This window comes from Mytilus trossulus, chromosome 12 (assembly GCF_036588685.1).
Source record: "Mytilus trossulus isolate FHL-02 chromosome 12, PNRI_Mtr1.1.1.hap1, whole genome shotgun sequence".
NCBI lineage: Eukaryota > Metazoa > Mollusca > Bivalvia > Mytilida > Mytilidae > Mytilus > Mytilus trossulus.
In genome coordinates, this window is record NC_086384.1 from 46767197 (window position 1) to 46785172 (window position 17976).

At 31.5% G+C, this 17976-nt stretch overlaps 2 protein-coding genes across 2 annotated transcripts in view; one reads left to right on the plus strand and one right to left on the minus strand.

Moving 5' to 3' along the window:
* The window catches only part of LOC134692699 (uncharacterized), a 63728-nt gene extending 58460 nt beyond the window's left edge, over positions 1 to 5268 (plus strand). Inside the window, exons 31-34 of the mRNA XM_063553178.1 lie at positions 87 to 239; positions 1099 to 1197; positions 2695 to 2786; positions 3108 to 5268. Of these exons, the coding sequence (XP_063409248.1) occupies positions 87 to 239; positions 1099 to 1197; positions 2695 to 2786; positions 3108 to 3215 (452 nt within the window). The 3' untranslated portion in view covers positions 3216 to 5268. The remainder of the gene's footprint in view (positions 1 to 86; positions 240 to 1098; positions 1198 to 2694; positions 2787 to 3107) is intronic.
* Positions 5269 to 9523: 4255 nt separating this feature from the next.
* Positions 9524 to 16897, minus strand: LOC134692700 (zinc finger MYND domain-containing protein 12-like). The gene is made up of 8 exons (XM_063553179.1): positions 16665 to 16897; positions 14977 to 15118; positions 14113 to 14284; positions 13483 to 13652; positions 12538 to 12660; positions 11973 to 12096; positions 10693 to 10838; positions 9524 to 9764 (listed from the first exon to the last, which is right to left on the minus strand). Exons 1-8 carry the CDS (start codon positions 16769 to 16771, stop codon positions 9645 to 9647), a joined length of 1104 nt encoding a protein of 367 aa, XP_063409249.1. The 5' UTR covers positions 16772 to 16897; the 3' UTR covers positions 9524 to 9644.
* Positions 16898 to 17976: the final 1079 nt, after the last annotated feature.

Sequence of the window (17976 nt, forward strand, 5' to 3'; positions counted from 1 at the left end):
ATTTATTGAAACAATTGTGTTTCATTGGTTGTAAATATAACTTGTTTCTTGTTTCTTGTTATTTATGATACAATTATGTGTTTTAGACATGATTGTAAGTGGTTTGCCTATACGTAATGGTGAATTACATGCTGGAGAAATAGCCACATGCTCACTGGATTTAATGGCTTCTATGGTTGGATTTAAAATCAGACACATGCCAGAAACAATGTTACAGCTGAGAGTAGGAATGCATTCAGGTAATTTATTATAAAGCTTTTGTCCTATTAGTTCCTCTATTAGGACAGTAACAGAATTACTATGTGCATCTTAAATCCTTGTTGTCACTTATATCCTGGGGTTGAGGCAGGTAGTTGAAAATTTTAATTTTATTACATTGGTCGCAATAACATTGATTTCCCAGTTAAATAAAAACGGATAATTTCACATGTGAAATAAACGTTGTTATTTCACTCTCCGACGTCATACAACAATTGGCGTTGTCAAGACGTCGATAATGTCGGATCAAAACAAATTATCAATGCTTAGGAAAAAGATATAGTTCCTTACATTTTCTACATTAATTTCATAAAAAAAAAGCCATTTGCCAATGTAATAAAAAGAATAACTAATGGCTGTATTTGAATATCTGAAATAAGACAACTTGTGACCGAACGCCGCTATGGATTAAACTTGTGCTGCACACTTGTTTAATCCATGCGTCTTTCAGTCACCCGTTGTCTTAATTTCGATATTCAAATACGGCGATTAGTTATACTATAACTAATATGATGTGCTTCTCTCGCTTTTTGTACAACACAGTGATAAAATTCTCAATAATTTTACTTAGCACAGACGCCGATATGTACATCATAATGGCCGTTTAAATATACCTCCCACGTAAATCCACATTTATTGTAACTTATTTGCAAAAGCCAAGCCAATTTGGCTGTGTTAAAAATTGCAATTGAAAAAAAAACTACATATCCTTTATTCTTATTTTGAGGCATTACAAAAATTATTAATGCATTCAAGCTAGAAAAAATGTTTAAAAACAAAGTAAAATTCCACTTTCATAATACTGTATTATATTTATTTTCATACTTTTAATCTTTTCAGGACCTTGTGTAGCTGGAGTTGTTGGTCTTAAGATGCCCAGGTATTGTTTATTCGGAGATACAGTAAACACAGCATCCCGTATGGAATCTAGTTCTATGGGTAAGTAATCCAGTTTTCAATCTGGCAATAATGGCAGTCTGTGCCAAACTGTTGAGTTGTTTCACCAAAAAAAAATTGACCTTTACTGCTATATTTTCACAAAACAATCTGTGAAAATTTCTGTCTGCCCAAATTACTTTTTGTCTTGCATTTTGTCTGTCTGACAGAGTTTTGGATACACTGTTATAAAGGTTTTATTAATTGATTTAAAAAAAGTACAGCACTAAAATGTAATGTGTATCTTAGATTTAAGGTAGTAACAGGGGATTTACCCTTTCAATGTTACACAACAAAATAAATGATATGGCTGCTGCTGCATTTTCTATGTTGTTTGCAGTGGCCTTTTATGCTTTGCCCCTTCCGTTGCGAGAATAAGCTCCCAATCTGTTCATATTTTCTCCCTTTAGTTTTGTCTGGAAGAGGAGCATTTACTGCCTTATCTATGAAGGTGCGAATAAGACATTGGTAGAACATTTGATGTGGTTTTTTTTGTTTTGTAGGCATTCTGTATTTCTTAACCAAGACAATCATTGACAAGAAGAATATTAAATAAATGGAAGTTTTCCCCCACTTTACACTTTTTGTGGCACTTGTAGTACTGAAAAATCTGATCATTCATGTCTACACGCTCTACACCCCCCATGATTTTACAGTTATCCTAGATCAGCTTGAGCACAGGCTCAATGTCTTTGTAAACTCCGTCTGTGACATAAGTTTTGCTTGATGGAATTTTATTGCCCATAAATTCCCTATTCTACTAAATATTCCTTGCCCTTGTTTCAATTTTTATTACTTGTGTAAATGCTTTTGGAACCAGTTTTCTATTGGTACTGACAGAAACACAAACATACATGTTCAGTAGGTCTAACTCGTTCAACTGTTCAGGACTACAATAATAGTTGTAGAGGTATACTTTATACCCCTTAAACAACAGACCACACACAGAAAGCTTACAGTCCAATTACAAACATCAACAGTTTAGGACTACAATAATAGTTGTAGAGGTATACTTCATACCCCTTTAACAACAGGCCACACACAGAAAGCTTACAGTCCAATTACTAATTTGGTTGTGTTATTACAATCTTCTCCAACATCAGCATCATACCGGTAAATGTCAAACCAAATATTAAGTTCTGGCTTCACAACATTGGTACAACTTTATATCTTACTTGTTTGGTTTCATAGGATGTTGTGGACCAATAGTGAAATAACCCAATACCGGCAAACAACTTATGCTGCAAATAGAGTTGAAAGGGTTAAAGAGTCCAAATTCCATGGGCTAGTAAAAAGAAATTTAAAATTGGTCAAAGCATCTAACCAGCCCACAAAATGTTTGTGATATTGCAGTTATATCACTCACAAGATAGACCATTTGCTGTGTCCAAGCATCACTATGATTCATTCTAAAAATAATTTTAAGTTTCTCATTTCACATGGGATTATACTAATATCAATAGTTTTTCTAGTATGCAATTCTTAACATTTTCTTTGTAGCTTTGAGAATTCATATGAGTGATGCCTGTGCACAGATTCTGATAAGACTTGGTGGATATCATCTTGATTGTCGTGGAGAAAGAGAAGTTAAGGTGAGAGTGACGTATATTTAAATTGGAAGTAGATAAAAAAAACTATTATCAATTTGGGACCCTTTGTCTAATTAAAATTTTTATACAAAATGGAAAGTGGTAATTAATTTTGTATTTTGTCATGATATTAAAATAAATTAATTATGTGTTTTAGTGATATTTTCATCAACAAACGAAAACTACTGAACATCAGGTTCCACACTTAGTACATGTGCAAAGAAATGCAGAAGGTTTACACGTTTGAATAGGTACCAATCCTCACCCTTACCTGAAACAATAGTGAAATATAAGCTACATATTCAATTATATTCCTTTTTTTAGGGCAAAGGTGTTATGACAACTTGGTGGATTAATGGAAAAGATGGATTTGACAAAGAACTTCCTGGAAAAGATATGGCCGTCTCATTGTCACAGCATGAGTTTAAATAAACAAATAGATAGAACTTATTGTCTAAAGAATGTCTTTCATCAAAACCATCACCTCTGCCTTTGAACAGCCTTGATTACGACCTTTGCCCAAAGGGGAGGAGACTTGTAACATAAATGGCAGATTGTATTGTTTATCGTGACGTTTGTACAAACACTGAGGGAATACTTGAATGTAATAATTAAAAGACTACTTTATCTTCAACACCTTTATGTAACTTTACATTATTATGGAGACTGTTCCTAAAGAAGATTTTTTGAAAGATTGCTATTTCATTTGATCATCTCTCTTTGCATTAATGTGAGCTTTATGAAAGAGCTATAAAGATAAATTCATAATAGTTAGAATGGAGAAATCCTTCTAAGGGAAAACATTCATTCTTTTTAGAAAGCTATTGCATATTTAAAGCACAAGATAAATGTTCAATATCTTTCTATAAGAAAATGACCATCCCTCTGCATCACAAATTACCATTATGTGCAAACCTTTGTTAAATATTTTTTGTAAGTTACCATATTTGAAGCACAAGTCCAATGCATTGATATTTTTCAATCAGATGTCAAATTAATGCCTTAAATTATGATTAAAAATACACTAACTCGATTATTTTCATTCTGAGAAGAAAAATGTTGACACATTTAGAGCACAAGTCAAATATCTTGATGTTTTTCTATCAGAATGTGATGTACAATTTTAGCCTTAAATTCTGATGTAAAATTTGTAAGTTATAGGTACTATAAAACTAAGTTTGTTTGGGAAAATGTTGACATATTTGGAGCACAAGCCAAATATGTTGATATTTTTTTATCAGATGTACAAATTTATACAGTAAATTTTGATGTAATATTTTTTAATCTATAGACATAATGCAGTTACAAAGTTTTTTCACTCTGATAGAAATAATGTTGACACATTTGGAGCACAAGTCGAATGTCTTGATACTTTTCTATCAGATGTACATTTTGACTTCAAGTGTGTTGAACTAGAGACAAAATGCCATAAAATTAAGTTTGTTTCAGTCTGTTCAGGAAAATGGTTACATATTTGGAGCACAAGCCAAATATCTCATTATTTTTCTATCAGCTAAACATTGTAACAGTTCGCTTAAAATTCTGAGGGAAAGTTTGTTACGCTTTATAAACAATACAATAATTTAGTAAGATTTCACTGATTAGAAAAATGTTGATACATTTGGAGCACAAGACAGTTGCATTAATGTTTTTCTATCAGATGTACAATACTAATTCTGGTTTAAGAATTGAAAAAGTTGATCACAAATTTGGAAGCACAAGTCAAATTTCTGATGACTTTTTACTTTTATTATATACAATTTTTGAATCTAAATTTACAGAGAACATACTGTTAAATGTTAAGGGCATACTGATACAGTTTTGATCACATATTTACAGTTTGATGAAAATTTCTATATAAGTTATTTTTTGCCTGATTAAATCAAATATGTAATAAAAAATATACCTTCATGTGCTACTTTTTGAGTTAAATGAGGTCGAAATTTTGTATATTTGCTCAAAATTCGGAATTTGTGGCCGTATTTTGGCTTTCGAAAGAAAGCCATAACTTTTTTGTGTTACATTAAAAGATAAACACAAATTGTTTTTTGTTAAATAATTTGTAATTTCTGTATTTATTTGTATCCTAATAATTTATGCATTTTTTATTTAAAAATAACTCATATTTTTATCAAATGGTCGTGAATTGAGAAAAAAACATATTTTTTGCTGTATTTTTATCACAATTAAAAAAAATTGCACTATTTACAGTTTTATAAAATTTGGTTCACATAATCACCCTGCAAAATGAAACCAAATGTTGTTTTAATAAATAGGGGTCCATGCACTCGTTTTCAAATTAAATCAGTTTGAACAATAAAAATCAGTCAAAAATGCATCTTTTCCCATTATGTCATAGTTTGACGTCGCGAAAATAACATTTTATGTTAGCAATGTCATTATCTCCCCTGCTACTGTATCGTATGCCCTTAAGTCACATATTTCAAGCACAAGGCAAATATCTGGCTTTCTTTTTAACAGTTTGTTGTTTGTTTAAATAATGATTTAAATTTTGGAGACCCTTGTCAAAAGCATGTTATACATTTAGGAAAAAGTATGCAAAAATATTTAATTATGAAAAAAGCACATATACCAAAGCTTCAGTTTGAAATATCAAGATTTCATCTAACATTTTTACTTAAATTATAAACATTTAATGTTGTTATAAAACTGTAAACCAAAGAATTTTACAAACTTGAAATGCAATACAAATATCTTGTATTTTTTTCACAGAAAATTATCTTAGTTTTAAAGTCTGTTAAAAATATACCAATCATATACAATGTTAATGTCATGTATTTGAAGCACAAGTCAAATATTTGGCTACTTTCTTAACTATTTAGATTTATGAACTTAAAAATATTTACAAAAATAATAATGATAAATCTGAATTTACAACTGTTTCAAAAAGAAAATAATTATATCAATAAAATAGCACCGTATATCTCAAAGCAAGGATAGTTTTGATTTTTAGATAGACTAGGCTTGCTTATACATTCATTGCCTTTCAATGCTCAATGGTCACATCCTGAAGCACGAGAAAGTCACCGTAAAATAAGAGAAAACTGGATCCTCTAAAACTGAAATAATTTATGTCTCCATGAGTATAAGTATTTCTCATTTTTACTTGTATTTAAGCATTGTTATTATTTAATGGTTGATATTATATAGTTTTATTTTTACAAATGGCAACATGCATGGCTTACTCAGGTTTATTATATTTCAAGTTATTTTTGTGGTGTACTTATAATGCCTGAATTAAGTATTCCATTTAATTTTTATTTATTTATGTGATGTAGTGTAAATATTTGTAATGAAATACTTTAAGAGGTAAACAATGTTTGTATCAGAACAAGATTTGTAGCAATCTATGTTTATTATTTCATTAAATTATTCATAACCTTATATTTGTTTTTTGCTGTCTATAATAGGGCTCTTCACGGTTAGTTCAGCCATATTGGATAAGGGGCAGATTTTTTGGAAGAAGGTGGAAATAGTATGTAAGTATTGGAAATCCTATGCATGTTTCCAAGCAACTGCTATATTTATATGATGTTTTCCCGTATTTTTCACACCATTTTTACCTCCAGTATAAAATCTGCCCCCTATCCAAATTGGCCAAACTAACCGTGAAGAGCCCTATATATAATGATTATTCATACTGTATTTGATCCTGAATTAAAAAATGATGTGATGTGAAAAGATTGCCAACGATTTGACTATCCATCTGAGTCTAAATAATGTCATCTTTGGTAGCAAATGGTTACAATCCCCTCCACTTCTCTACACCCATGACAGATTAAGCCAACATTTGTGATAACAATGTTGTGCCAACTGTCAGTTGATTGAAGTCACGCCCATTCCGATTAAATTGTTTTGACCAATGGTATCACTTGAAGTTTTCTATGTTGTGTCATGTGTACTATTGTTTTTCTGTTTGTCTTTTTCATTTTTAGCCATGGCGTTGTCAGTTTGTTTTTAGATTTACGAGTTCGACTGTCACTTTGGTATCTTTCGTCCCTCTTTTGAACTCTTCAGTGTGCAGGTGAAAATATGGTTGTGTCTAAAGTTTGCAAAACTTGGGTGAAGCAGGAAACGAAAATACATTTACATTCCAACATTTGTGCGTCAAAAATACAAAGAAACTTCTGTGTTCTATTAAGAACATTTAAATTGTCACTAAAAATCGTCAGATCTTATGGAGGGTAAAGACTTGTTGCACAATCAGCATGTAGCAATTGTTTACCTACATTTACATGTGATCATATTATAGGTGCTTTTTGATTGGATGCAGCCAGTTATATCTGCAACCAATGAAAATCATTACCTTGCGGATCTTAACCCTTGGCTAGTGTAGATGAAATAATGTGACTTTCAGCCACTTTTATCTTTCAACAATGAGCAAAACCTAAAGCCTATAGTTTGATGATTGCAAGGTGTACATGACCATCTGGCATGATAGTACTGACCTTCACCTCATTTTCATAGTTCATTGGTCAATCTTTACTTACAGCCTTGATGGTCTTGTGGTAGTGTACTAGCCTCAATTGCTGGAGAGTATGAGTTTGAGCCCTGACTAGGTCATTCCTAAGACTTTGAAATTGGTATTGAATGTTTCTAGGTTAAGCATGCAGCAAAGACTGGTTGAAATAATGTGTCTGGGTAAGGGTTAACTTACATGTCGTTTATTGGACTAAAGTTGTGAACTATAAAAAAGATGTGGTATGATTGCCAATGGGACAACTGTCCACAAGAGACCAAAATGACACAGACATTAACAATTATAGGTCACCATACAGCCTTCAACAATGAGCAATGCCCATACCGCATAGTCAGTATGTTACAAATCTGGCATAGGGTATCATTCTTATACAAAAGCAGGGTCAATATTCATATTGCATTAACATGTACTTGTCATGAATATGCAATATATACCATATTTGCTTCTTCAGGTTAAACAGTCATCCATCATTAAAAAAATGTAAAGTTTACATTATTTATTAGGTAGTTTTTGCAGATTCTTCGACAAAATGTCAACTTGTTTTGGTTAATAGAATTGTATAGTGTGCATGTGGACCTCATTTTCAATTCTTAGTTCCTTGGTCAAGGGTTAAGTTTTAGTCCACAATTCTTAAGTCTCTTCAATTTGACCTAATTGATAAAGAAGATTTTTTATATTGGCCAATTGGATTTTTAGACTTTTATCCAATCATGATAAAATTAGATTAGTTTGTAGACAATATTTCATCAATAATTCCTGTGATATTTACATTTACCATGGAGTTGTATCCAATCATCTTGCTCTTACATTTACCATACCTGCCAATTTTTCAAAATCTACATCCGTTATCTCAAGCACAAGTGAAGCTAATTCGTACTTGTATAAGTCATTTTTATACTTAGAACATCTATGGTTTTGGATGAGAAAGTATTTAGTATAAGGGTCAGGTCAACTGTCAACACCTCTTGACATTTAACCAGCAGTTTAAGAGAGGAAGATTAAAACATTATTTTCAATTCAATACACTACCAAATTTTCCACCTTTTCAAAATTAAATAAGAATATTTTTATGTCCCACCAACGATAGTAGGGGGGCATTATGTTTTCTGGTCTGTGCGTCCGTCTGTCCCTCTTCAGGTTAAAGTTTTTGGTCAAGGTAGTTTTTGATGAAGTTGAAGTCCAATCAACTTCAAACTTGGTACACATAATCCCTATGATATCATATTAGAGATTTTACCCCAATTTCACGGTCCACTGAACATAGAAAATGATAGTGTGAGTGGGGCATTCGTGTACTGAGGACACATTCTTGTTTTTATATAACTTGCACATGCACAGTAATGTGTTTCTATTCAGTGCTGAAAAGTCATGTCACATAATATCTACTAGGCCTGGTCTGATTGAAAAAAGACCGACGAAAGATACCATAGGAACATGCAAACTCATAAATCGAAAAAAAAACCCTGACAGCATCATGGTTATAAAAAGAAAACATAAAGAGTTTTATCCAAGATTCCAGAATTGAGAACCATTTGAAAAGACCATCATACCGGTAAGTCTGTTCAGCTTGTGTAAGGATGTCAGTTGTTTTAGAGCAGGTAAAGGTTTAAAAAAAAATGTAATGGCTTAGTGATTCATTCAGCTGACATAATACAAATGGGCCAGTTAAATAGTTTGTCTCAGTGACAGTTATACCACACCTTATTTTCATACAGGTCAGCTAATGCACAATGACAGAATTTTCTTTGAAGTATGTTTTTCTTTGTACACTTTGCTAAAAGAGCTTTTGGGTTTGAGAAAGAAAGGTTTGCTAATTAATTTGAAAGACAGAAATGTTATCCTTGAGATTTGAAATTGCAAAGCCACAAAATAATACAGCAGAAAGTAATTTCTTTAGAATAATCCTTAGTTTTATCCACAATACATATACAAACACTATTAAAGGGAAATAAGCCAACCAATAAGTGTGATCTCAGAAAATTCATAATTTCTTTACTGTTCAGTTAAAAATCTTAATTATTATAAATAGATATAAGAAGATAAGGTATGAATGCCAATGAGACAACTGTCCATCCAAGTCACAATTTGTAAAAGTAAACCATTATAGGTCAAGGTACAGTCTTCAACACAGAGCCTTGACTCACACAAAACAGCAAACTGTAATTTTAGGCCCCCTAAATGACATTCCAAATATTTCTTTCTAACAGCTACTGTTTCACTATCAATAAATGATAATAAATAACTTACATAATTATTTAATAACATAAGTATACAGTAATTTCCTTAAATAATCTTCATTTTTTACAGAATCATTTAAGAATTAGTCAATATCACAGTTATATACAAATAATCACAGTATTTCAAATGACCCTCTGTGTCTGTGATTCTAAATTCTTCATAAATTCAACAATAGTACGAGACAGTGAGTCATCAGGGTGTCCTTCGCTGGCAACTACAGCTTTTCTTCCAAATTCTTTAGCCTGAAAATACAAGATTAACAAAACTTTTATTTAAGGTGGTACATAAGACTTAAGGGAGATAACTCGTTCAAAATCAGCTGCACGTTTTAACAACATTCTATTGTTAAGGAAATAGTAAAAGAGGGACGAAAGATACCAAAGGGACAGTCAAACTCATAAATCTAAAACAAACTGACAACACAATGGCTAAAAATGAAAAAGACAAATAGACAAACAATAGTACACATGACACAACATAGAAAACTTCAATGATAAAAACCAGTGTATGTCAAAATGCTATATATTCAATGAAATTTTTCAAATAAATTGTGGTTCAATTTTGTTCAAATTATTATATTTTTGTCTTTAATTAATTCAGTTTGAGCAAGGTGTTTGATACCACCTGAACACAGTTTTTAAATATTAATTTTTTTCAAACTATAGAAACTGTAATATGTGACAAAAGAGATCTTGCAATTTTGCCATGCTTTTGTGATCATTTGACAATATAAGTATATACTAACAAACGCTGATCTCTATTAGTGTAAGATTGAAATGATTCAAAAGTAAGTTTACAGATTTCAAGATATCACAGACTTTACTACTTTTAAAAAAATCAACGTGTGTCATTTACAATACCTTTTAATTAAGTATTTTTTATAAAAAAAAAATATTACTGAAGATGACATTCCTCACCATACCTTCTATGATAATTAAAAAAAAACACCACAACATAGCAAAATGATATATTTGTGCATCTGCTTAGATTCACAGTGGGGGGTCAAGAACTTACCATTATAACTTAAGGGGGTCCTCTGACTGACCTAAAAAGGGGGGGGGGGGCTGCTCACATCATGCTTCAGTGATTCCCTATGTAATCAACTAACTTCTTCCCACAAAAGCCCCCACCCCCATCTTAGATCCACCTATGATTCAGGAGAAAACATACCTTAGAAATATCCATCAGTATAAAGTATAGCATGGCTAAAGCATGACAAATGGTGGCCAGATCTTGTGGCTGTCTGCTTTGCTGGTGTTCCTGCATGTCGTAGATGGCATTTAAAACTTGTATTGCTTCAGCCTCTTGTGCCTCATCTATTGAATACAAAAAGAAATAATTGATTAAGTAAAAATAATGTGTCCTCAGTACACGAATGCCCCACGCACTATCATTTTCTATGTTCAGAGGACCGTGACTCTTATTTGGCATTAAATTTAGAAAGATCATATCATAGGGAACATGTGTACAAAGTTTGAAGTTGATTGGACTTCAACTTCATGAAAAACTACCTTGACCAAAAACTTTAACCTGAAGCGGGACAGAGGAACGAACGAATGGACGAACGGACGCACAGACCAGAAAACATAATGCCCCTCTACTATCGTAGGTGGGGCATAAAAAATAACACAACGTACATTGTTAAATAAAAGAGCCTATTGACTAAAAAAGCTTGGATTTGAATTCATGCAAAATATTTGTAAAGTATCCTGAATTTGCAGACATTTTGAAAAATTTTCAAGTAAACATGTGGCTAAAACTTTAAGAATGTTGACTCTGTTTTCATATTTATTCTTACTAATTACAGCCACACATTTCTTCACTTTTCTTTAAAAATGTATTTTGCATGTGCTTTTGAAGGCAAAAATCTCCCAACAGAAGAATATTCAGGAATTTTGTGACTTCACATATTCACATATATTTACTGTATATTCAGAGATTATTGCGAGGTTTTTATTAATGTGAATAATGTGACTGGATGAGTAACGCAATAATTTGAAGTCTTATTCTGATAAATTAAACATAGATTTGGAAGAAGTTTTTCAAAATTGCAATAATTAAACTTGACTTTTTGTCCATTCTTGGAAAATCACAATAATAAATACTGGTAATAATTTCTAAAATTACGGTATACAGTTGATATTTAGATGCAAGACAAATTGTGTATGACCCTCATATTATCTGCAAATTTCAACCTTCATGACCCTTTTGCTTTCCACAATTTAATGACTACCTACAAATATCAAATTCTGACTTTTTTCAAATATAGTCTTGTGTTATCAAAATTGTCTCCCCTTTGCCAAGATCCAATTTAGACTGGCCACAAAAACAATACATGTAAGATACTGATTGATTTGTAAAATATGTAGCTTAAAACACTAATATCACATATAGTATAGGGACCTTTGTGTCATAAATATTCATTAGTATACTAAAGTCTATACATATACCTAGAGTATCTTCCTTCTCATCACTGGATTCTGTAATCAATGGACCAATTCCTTGTGGAGTATCAGGAGTTTTGGTTCTTATTTTCACAATTTTTTGTAAATGATTATACCATATATTTGAAACCTAAAATGAAACAAAAATATTGTTCATATATAAATCTGCTTTTTCTGTTCCGTAAAAAAAAATTAATATCTTTTGGTTACAGATTATCAAGAGTTATCTCCCATTCAAAATAAGATATATTTTTTTAAAGTTTTCTACAGGTTTCACTTTATTTATTTTTTACCTTTGTAGCTTATAATGTAGCTGACAGCATAGGTCTTGTTTGATTATAAAACACTGTGAAAATATTTTTTTATTCTTTTGTTTTTTGATGAATAGTTTTCTTGTTGGTATGATAAATAAATAGTCATTTTATAAAATCTAAGTTTAATATCATGAAATCTTTCTATTCTTTTGAATGTATTACATGCATTTAGAACACTTTACACCCATCTTATAAAAAAATAATTGGACTGGAATTCAAAGCTAATTTTTTGGAGACAGAAAATTCTATAGTTTTACCTGTCGATATAAGGAATCCGCAATCTCCATTCTTCCTTGTCGGAAAAATACATTGGCCATGTGAAAATAACCTCCAGATGTCCTAATATCGTCTGTACCAAAATTTTCTGAGGCATGATAAATCTGTAAATAAGACAAGGTAGGTATAATACAAATTCATAACAGTAAAATTAGTGGTCAATAATACTTTTCAGTACTGTGAATCATTTATTTCATATTGCCAATTTTCACGAATCAAGGAAAATATTTTATATATCTAATTTTGTTGCTTTGGCAAAGTCTGCATAGAAGCCTTTCGGAAATTGGTCACCCACGAAAATTGGTATCCAACAAATAATAATGAATCATCAGTATAAATAATCATGAACACAAATTGACCAAATTTGACAGTACAATTTAAATTTACATGATAAGAATAAAATTTTATATCATTCTTAAATGATGCAAACTGAAAGACAACTTTCAATTCATGCATTTTCCTGTACAAATCCTATCAAATTGTCATTGGTGTCATTATATGACGAGTAAGGATAGATATTTTACAAATTAAATTTCCTTTGCAAAGGTTCTTATCACATAATTTAGAAAATGTCAGTAAATAAAAGAAAAAAACACCTAAAAATAAAATTCATTTGGCTTGTTTAATTTCATTAAGTTTTAACAAAATATCTACATTATGTAATTTGACCCTTTGACAAAAATATAAGTTTAAAAAAAAATTGAACCACACCATTTATCTATATAAAACTGTTTGACAACCACTAATTTTGATCATTGAGAAGCTTAATAATTCCTTAACAATAGAATTTGATTAAAACATTCAGCTGATTTTTACAGAGTTATGTCCCTGTAGTGCTATGTACCATCTTAATTTAGAACTGCCTCTCTTTTGTATGTTCACTAATTGAGTTATAAAAACAAATCAAAAAGAGAGATTTGACTTACGTCGTCAGCTAACTGTCGTAAAGAATCGTCATACTCTCCTTTGGCTGCATATAACAGTCCTAGATTTCTGTATAGTTTAGATTTTATAGCATTTGAACACGATGGGGTCTTTAAAACAGTCCACTGAGCTTGGGCCAAATATTCTTCTGCTTGTGATAAACGTCCTAATCCTGCAAAAACATATAATAGGTAAATTATCTCCCTATAATACAGTATACATTGTACAAAATGTGTCAATAAGATTATCTGATAGCAAACAATATAATACATTAAAACCAAAACAAAATGACAATAAACAAGATTGATCAACTGATGTTTTACACTTCTTTCAGTACTATAACTATTGTGCTATTTTGTTTCATGGCAATCAGTTTTCATTGGTGGAATGTGAGTGCCCTGAGAGAACTCATTAGCCTACCATAGTAATATAATTTTTTTCAAAACTGAAAATCATTATTCAATTTGACAATACATTGTAATTATTGCTAAAATAGCCTTGATTTTAGAGATATTATGGCTTAGCTTACATAGACCACAGTTAATTTTATAAATCTACCCAATTTCTTTGGAATTAAATGTATTGGTAGGAAACAAACTCTTAAAATTGATTTTTATTAGTTAACAGCTGACCTATACTAGCTTCTCCAAGGATAAGATAAGATGGCACAAGCTCTATGCTATCTAGACCATGGACATCAATAGCAAATCTTAGGGACTGCATTGCTGCTGGTACTGCCTGTTCATGACGACCTTCAAAGAGTAACTTCTGTCCTGTTGTGCGTGTAAGGTCTATCATTGTTGTCTGAAAAAATACTAATATTTTTTAACTTTGTAATCTTCAGAAATACAAATGCAATTGATTGTGTGATGGTAAATGAATGAATATGTTCTCTGTAAACTGTAAATAACTTCTGTCCCATTGTGCGTGTAAGGCCCTTAGGGGTATTATTGTTGTCTGTTTAAAATGTATTAAAAATTGTTTTACATTACATTTTTAAAAATAAATTTAAACATGCAATTGATTGTAAGATGGTAAAAAATATGTTCTTTATACAGAGTTCATAAACTTTTAAAAGCATCCTGGCAAAAAGAGAATTTTGGCATTTTGTTTCTATAAGTTGTAACACATACTTCATTAAAACACATTGTACATATATAATAAAATCATTTTAGATGCATGTAGTATCATATATTCAAGCAATATAGCATCACATTACCCTCTGCCTTTTTTAGATCACTGATAATATTTATATAAATCCCAAAAAGTCTGTGCTTTTATACATGTAACGATTTATGTCATTGTTTTGATATAATAACATATCTTCAATATTCCATGCAAAAACCTACATTGTACTTGGTGGAACTACATGTATGCATGACCATTCAAAACATTAATATGTTATTACCTGCCATTAATATAGAGAACCATTTTAATGAGATAACCCATGTGTTGTTATCGAGATCCTATTTGCACATAAAATCATTAGGCCTCACCTTTTTCATTAAAATATGTCTTTCTCTTTTTTGTCGTTCTTCCTGTGATGGTAAAAAGGGGGCACCTTGTCGTAAAGCTATCAAACTTTGACATATTTTTTCATGAATTCCTACCCAATCAGCTTTCTGATGTTCCACTCCACTGAAATAACAATTTAAATTGTAAGATTTATTACTGATTATTGAATGTATTCTGTTTGTCATGTCTTTTCACAAGTGATCCCAGTACTTTTTTTTTATATACATTTACAGTTAATTGTGTTTGTACTATAATTATGCATACTCAATAGACTTCTACTTTGGTTAGAGGTATAGGGGGAGGGTTGAGATCTCACAAACATGTTTAACCCAGCCGCAGGAGCCTCTGGCCTTTGTTAGTCTTGTATTATTTTAATTTTAGTTTCCTGTGTACAATTTGGAAATTAGTATGGCGTTCATTATCACTGAACTAGTATATATTTGTTTAGGGGCCAGCTGAAGGACGCCTCCGGGTGCGGGAATTTCTCGCTACATTGAAGACCTGTTGGTGACCTTCTGCTGTTATTTTTTTTTATTTGTTCGGGTTGTTGTCTCTTTGACACATTCCCCATTTCCATTCTCAATTTTAAATGTTATATAAATATATAATTTTATAACTTCTAATAGAATTGTAATCAACATAAATGCTTTGTTTTTGGTAATGCATATATATATATATTGATCCAAACTCAGAAAAGGCCTAGGTCAAAAATAAATTTTATATATTTCATACATGTACAATTCAATTAAGAAATCTTATTATTTTACATTATACCAAGTACTATACAAATCCTTTATTAAACAAATAATATAATTTGATATGAAATCTAAATGTAAGTTAATTAAAATATTATTAAACACAATGTCAATCATTGTCAATATTTGAATTAATGTCTCTTCTAATAAAACTTCATCTAAATATTTTTTTAAAAGTGGGGCGATTCGGTAATCCAGGTTGGGGTGGTTTTTTTTTAAGTGGGGCGAGTTGGTGAAAAAGTGGGGCGATTAGGTGTTGGGCGACTTGCCAGTGGGGCGACTTGTCTTGCTTCCAGACACCCCCTCCTCAATGCACCTAATCGATATTTGTCCACCATAACTGAGAGGGGGTAGGAGGGGTCCTGATTCCGAAAACCCCAGGCTAAAAAAATCCTGATCTCGAAATCCCAGGCTTAAAAACACGAAATCCTGAGATTAAAAAAAAAGACGTCCCGGATCCTGAGGTCAATCCCGAAATCCTGAGCTTAAAAACACTCGATCCAAAAGTCCTGTTAAAGGTCCTATCCCCCCTCATAACTGGACATCACAAAAGTTTCTATAAAAAACGTCATAATAGAAAATATCTGACGCCACAATGCAAAAGGGATTTTTGTTTGATGTCAAATGTTCAAGTGGGACAAATTCTCAGGTCAGGTCAGTATGACAAATTTAAAAATATTGATTAGGTCAATAGGTGTATCAAAAATACAATTATGAAAGCTACTTTACCTTACATACAAACTAATAAATATGCTATGTTTTATACGCAAATATCGAACTGTTTAAATTTCTGCCACAAAATGCTTTAATATTGTTGCCAATAAAATACAAACCCCATGGTGTAAATACTTTTCGCAACTGGATATACAATTTCGTAATTTTACTAAAACATGTTTCAATTACTCTGTCCTTACCAATAATACGTTACTCGACACTTTGTACACTGAATAAATGCTGGTTTCTGACAAAGTTCACAGTTTAAATTTGTCCCTTTAGGGTTTGCAAGTGGATTCAACGTCATTTTTACATTTGTACGAGATCACATTTCATTCAGTCGTCCATCTTTATTGATATGCTGTTGCTACGAAAGCCGTCAATCATTGACTGCGTTGATTCAATATTGTTGCATGTAAAGGGAGAAAACTTTTGTTAAGTTACTGTTGCTAACAACTACTAGTGCTTGTATAGTCGTCACATTAAATGCCGTCCCCTTTAATAAACCTAAGCAACACACTCGCCATTTTACCATCAAGTAAATTTACTCAATTCTTACTTGATTGGTAATAATTAAATATGGATACTGTGAAATAAAATAAGACAGGTTTTGTAGAAACATTATTTTTTGAACCTTTCACATTATCTTAGGACATGCGTGTGTTTTATTCTCGTCCTATATAGTTTCGCCCCAAATATATAAAAAAAATATGATTTGAACAAGGATTTGTATAGTATCTTATATCTATTTCTTCAGTTTATTGTTTAAAAAAAATGAAATTCGAACACGTTAGTGCACTTGACGAACTTGACAACAATTCGTGAAAATAGTTATCATCATTTAAACTAGAGGCTCTAAAGAGCCTGTGTCGCTCACCTTGGTCTATGTGAATATTAAACAAAGGAAGCAGATTGAAAATTGACTACAAAGGTCAATAACTCCTACAGGGGTCAATTGACCATTTCGTTCATGTTGACTTATTTGTAGATCTTACTTTGCTGAACATTATTGCTGTTTACAGTTTACCTATATCTATAATAATATTCAATATAATAACCAAAAACAGCAAAATTTCCTTAAAATTACCAATTCAGGGGCCGCAACCCAAAAAACAGGTTGTCCAATTCATCTGAAAATTTCAGGGCAGATAGATCTTGACCTGATTAACAATTTTACTTCATGTCAGATTTTCTCTAAATTATTTGGTTTTTGAGTTATAAGCCAAAAACTGCATTTTACCCCTATGTTCTATTTTTAGCCGTGGCGGCCATCTTGGTTTGATGGCCAGGTCACGCCACACATTTTTTAAACAAGAAACCCCAAAGATGATTGTGGCCAAGTTTGGATCAATTTGGCACAGCAGTTTCAGAGAAGAAGATTTAAGTAAAAGATATATAAAATTTACGAAAAAATGGTTAAAAATTGACTTTAAAGGGCAATAACTCCTAAAGAGGTCAACTGACCATTTTGGTCATGTTGACTTATTTGTAAATCTGACCTTGCTGAACATT

Excerpts from the sequence above, each read along its gene's own strand:
- LOC134692700 (XM_063553179.1), bottom strand. The coding sequence starts at position 16,771 with ATGACGTTGAATCCACTTGCAAACCCTAAAGGGACAAATTTAAACTGT. Across the intron at positions 15,119-16,664 it reads TGTCGAGTAACGTATTATTG|TGGAGTGGAACATCAGAAAG; the intron begins GTAAGGACAGAG and ends TTGTTATTTCAG. Across the intron at positions 14,285-14,976 it reads GACATATTTTAATGAAAAAG|ACAACAATGATAGACCTTAC; the intron begins GTGAGGCCTAAT and ends GTATTTTTTCAG.